The sequence below is a fragment of the Triticum urartu genome, chromosome 1, assembly GCF_003073215.2.
Source record: "Triticum urartu cultivar G1812 chromosome 1, Tu2.1, whole genome shotgun sequence".
Taxonomy (NCBI): Eukaryota; Viridiplantae; Streptophyta; class Magnoliopsida; order Poales; family Poaceae; genus Triticum; species Triticum urartu.
In genome coordinates, this window is record NC_053022.1 from 522,984,109 (window position 1) to 522,988,134 (window position 4,026).

Here is a 4,026-nt window from a genome sequence, read left to right on the forward strand (position 1 = left end):
CTCCTCCCTTTGTGTCCTTCTTTGGATGTGCTGTATGTTGATACCCCCCAAAGCCTAAGATATTCCTTGCTTCAGCCATGCTAATATATTCCCTTGTGAATGCAAAGTGCACCGCCAGTGCAGTTCGCGGTAGTTCTTGAGGCATATAAACACATGTGTTCTTGCACACACAAACTGCCAATTAAGCAACGGTGAAGAAGAAGAAGAAGAGGAGCTTGTGTGTGAAGGGATGCGCCACCCTTTTCAAAGCAAAGAGGGAAGAATCTTTGCATATCTTTGAGGGCTTGAAGATGTGTGTGGAGTATATGCTTTAGCACCCCTTTTACCATTTCCTCTCCGTTGATTAATCATGCAGGAATCATTCACTGGAACCCCAGAAAACAAAAGGTGGCCACTGTGTGTGCGAGCATCTCTGCATGATATGGTTTCTTTAGACGTGATCAATTAGGTTTATGATGAATTTGCTTGCCTCCTTTTGGTTTTTGTTAGTGCAAGTAGCAGAGGATGGTGTGATTCCCGTCCCGGCTAGCTAGGTATATCTGGTGATTATCCCTTCGTGTGCGTGTCTGAAACCATTCAATATTGTTAATGGTAAAGGTGAAAAATATTCTTCAAGACACCTTGCTGGTTCTCTCTTGGACTTGCAAGGTTCTCTTTGGACTACTTTGAGGAGGTCACCTTACACCTTTAATTCTTTTGAATCAGGAGCACCGAGAGAAGCTATGCTAACTTCCTGTGGGTGATGGGTTGATTCCCTGCCGTAAAAACGATTGTAAAGTTTAACCTAACACAAAAATGAGGCATCCATGTGAAAAGATTGACCGGGGAAAATAGATCGTGTGGCGCTGGATGGGTGGCCAGACTTTCAGCATGACAAGACATAGCCAACAAACCAAAGGTTTCCAGATTTTCATGCATGCATGATGCCCAGAGATATTTGATGTATATGCTACTTTCAAGGGCATACAAATATATGCATATACCAGCTAGGTTCATTTGATCTTACAGTGGAGAGACCAGAAACCACGTGACCCCATCTGTGTCATGTGTGGTCGCCTTGCTAGTTGCTACGGGCTACGGCTATATCCTACTGCACCACCTTGCAGTACATGAAACCTCCTGCATGCATGCATATGCATGCAGAGGATTAGCTTTTGGCCCCTTTGATCTTTGCAAGAAGTTACCATGCCCTTGGCTTTATCCCTCTAGTCTAGTCTGCAGGTCTGGTGGTCTACAGTGCCTAGATCAAAGTATCAAACACACACATACATACAGGGAGAAACTTTTCCTTTTCACCCCCTCTAAATCCGACTTTATTCTCTCTTCCCTCCCAGAAATCACCCTTAAAAACAAGCCGATTCCACCCCGATCCCCCCATCCACACACACACACACCCCTTGATATCTAAGCAGGAGTAATATACTGGAGCTTCCCTAGCACCTCACTAGCTGCACCACTTCACACACATGGATTCCTCGCCGTCTGACCTAACCCTAGACTACACCCCCAACGGCAACGGCACGGCAGCTGCCGCCGCCGGCTACCCGAAGCAGGCGTCGCCGGTCGTGGACCACCACCATCATCTCTCGGCGGAGCAGGCGACGACGCAGAAGCTGCAGGAGTTCCTGGCCCGCCTCGACGACGAGCGGCTCAAGATCGACGCCTTCAAGCGCGAGCTCCCGCTCTGCATGCAGCTCCTCAACCAAGGTAATTAACGTGCCGAACTGCCCATGCATGTGTGCTTACGTGGAAGGGCGATGGAGCTCTGCCTGACTGAATAATGCATGTGTGGGTGCAGCTATGGAGGCCTACAGGCAGCAGCTGGAGGCGTGCCAGATGGGGAGCCATGGCGGCGCGGCGGCGAGGGCGCCGCTGGTGCTCGAGGAGTTCATCCCGCTGAAGAACATCGGGATCGACGCGGCGGAGAAGGCGGCCGGGAACGCGCCGTCGGAGAAGGCGAACTGGATGGTGTCGGCGCAGCTGTGGAACGGGCCGGCTGCGGGGGACGCGGCGGCCAAGGGCCCCCAGACTCCCAAGGAGCGCTCGGAGCACCCGCTCGACACGAGCTCCATGCTCGGCGGGCTCGACGGCGGCGGCGGCAACGGTGTCGGCGCCTTCCTCCCGTTCACCAAGGAGAAGGCCTGTATGGCGGAGAGCGCGGCGCTGCCGGAGCTCGGGCTCGCGCCCGCGGAGAAGGACCGGGAGGCTGACAGAAAGCCGTACCACGACGACGGCGGCAGCAACGGCACTGTAGTCTCGCGGAGAGACGTCGGTGCACCACCGACGTCGACGCCGCCGGAAGGGCAGTCGGTGCCGCCAGCTCCGCAGACGAACCGGAAGGCCCGGCGGTGCTGGTCGCCGGAGCTGCACCGCCGCTTCGTCAATGCCCTTCAAATCCTGGGCGGCGCTCAAGGTATGCACACAGACGTCCACATGCATCAAATTAACCAGCTGAATCTGAACGAACTACATGTGTACCAAAGATTCTAAACCTCCTTTGTTGTTTGCAAATTGATTAAAGTGGCGACCCCGAAGCAGATCCGAGAGCTGATGAAGGTGGATGGATTGACCAATGATGAGGTGAAAAGCCATCTCCAGGTAATTATAATCTCATCATCACGCATCTTGCATTCTCTCTTCGTAGTACGTTCCAGTTATTATGCATGCTGCTGCTTTCATTATGATGAGTAGAATGATTAACTGATTATTATATGAACACATGAGACATGGGTGTGTATCTAAATTGAAGTTTTTGTTTGTGTTGCGAGCAGAAGTACAGGTTGCACACGCGGCGGCCGATGCCGGCACCGTCGGCGCCGCCGCCGGGGGCACCGCAGCTGGTGGTTCTCGGGGGCATATGGATGCCGCCGGACTACGCGGCGCAGGGGGCGGGACCGGCCGGCATCTATGGGGCGCACCCGGCAACGCAGGCGCACTACACGGCGGCAGTGTCGGCGCAGGAGTACTACCAGAACGCAGCCGCGGCCGCCCACCACGGCCACCACATGCAGCACCACCAGGCGGCCTCCATGGTGCACCACCGCGCGGTGGCACCTCCGCCCCCGCAGCCCGCCTACAAGGTGCACCCGTTGTCCGCAGCAGGGTCCCAGGCGTCATCGGAGGGCCGGCGTAGCAGCGGCGGCGGCAGGGAGAGGTCGGAGAGCATTGAGGAGGAGGGCGAGGAGCGGGAGGACGAGGAGGACGAGGACGAGGACGGCATGGCGGCGAACGGCGACGCCGAGCAGATCAACTACTAATTAAGTAGCGCGCGCACCGATTAGCTAGCCCCTAATTAAGAAGTTGGTATAACGAGATTGTTTTCTGTCCGGAAAGTGATTTTTTTGGCGCGGAGAACGTAAGCCGGTCTCTGGCTTGAGTGGAGCAGCGGGAGCCTGAGATTGTCTCATTCGTGATGTGATCGATATACGGATGGATTTGTGAGGGCTTTTCTCTCCTTCTTTTTTCTTCCCCTTCTCTTTGGGGCTTTGTTTTTGTGCTAGCAAATAATTTGGTAAATATGTCATGATGGAAATATGACTAGCTTTTGTACACTTGTTGGAGGAAGAGATGATTATTTGGGAGATGTGTGTACTCAGCTTTAGGGCTGGCAGTGTGTTTGTTCCTTGGTTTAAAGTTTACTAGTAAGCATGCACGTGTAACGCACGTCTCAAACATAAAACAGGTGAATTTAAATAATATAAAAAAATAAACATTTTTAAAAATATAAATCAAATGGATACACAATGTTTGATGTCGCTCAAATTGTATTTTCAAAAACGAGACAAAATAGTGGTTATGTTGCTGCATAGAGTAATAGCAGGAAAATATTCTCATTTAAATAAAATCAGCAATTATTTATTAATGCAATAATATAGGCATGTAGTATAGTCTTCTCTTCGAGTGTAGCCAGGAAAAAAATTATAAACTGCCTTACGGTGCAATTATATTGTTCAAGATGCTTAATTCTCGAATCTTATTTTATTCTACTACTCTGCATAGCAAAATATATATCTGTACTAATTTGGA

The 4,026-nt window shown here is 51.4% G+C and overlaps 1 protein-coding gene across 1 annotated transcript; it reads left to right on the forward strand.

Annotated features, from left to right (window-relative positions):
• The first annotated feature begins 1,140 nt into the window (after positions 1-1,140).
• LOC125525054 (transcription factor NIGTH1-like) lies at positions 1,141-3,581 on the forward strand. Its single transcript, XM_048690067.1, has 4 exons — positions 1,141-1,707; positions 1,799-2,413; positions 2,522-2,598; positions 2,772-3,581. Exons 1-4 carry the CDS (start codon positions 1,467-1,469, stop codon positions 3,255-3,257), a joined length of 1,419 nt encoding a protein of 472 aa, XP_048546024.1. The 5' UTR covers positions 1,141-1,466; the 3' UTR covers positions 3,258-3,581.
• Positions 3,582-4,026: the final 445 nt, after the last annotated feature.

What these genes read in the sequence shown, in the direction of transcription:
- LOC125525054 (XM_048690067.1), top strand. Translation starts at nt 1,467, where the DNA reads ATGGATTCCTCGCCGTCTGACCTAACCCTAGACTACACCCCCAACGGC. An exon ending in CATGCAGCTCCTCAACCAAG is followed by an intron (nt 1,708 to 1,798) that starts GTAATTAACGTG and finishes GTGTGGGTGCAG; the next exon opens with CTATGGAGGCCTACAGGCAG. An exon ending in AATCCTGGGCGGCGCTCAAG is followed by an intron (nt 2,414 to 2,521) that starts GTATGCACACAG and finishes AATTGATTAAAG; the next exon opens with TGGCGACCCCGAAGCAGATC.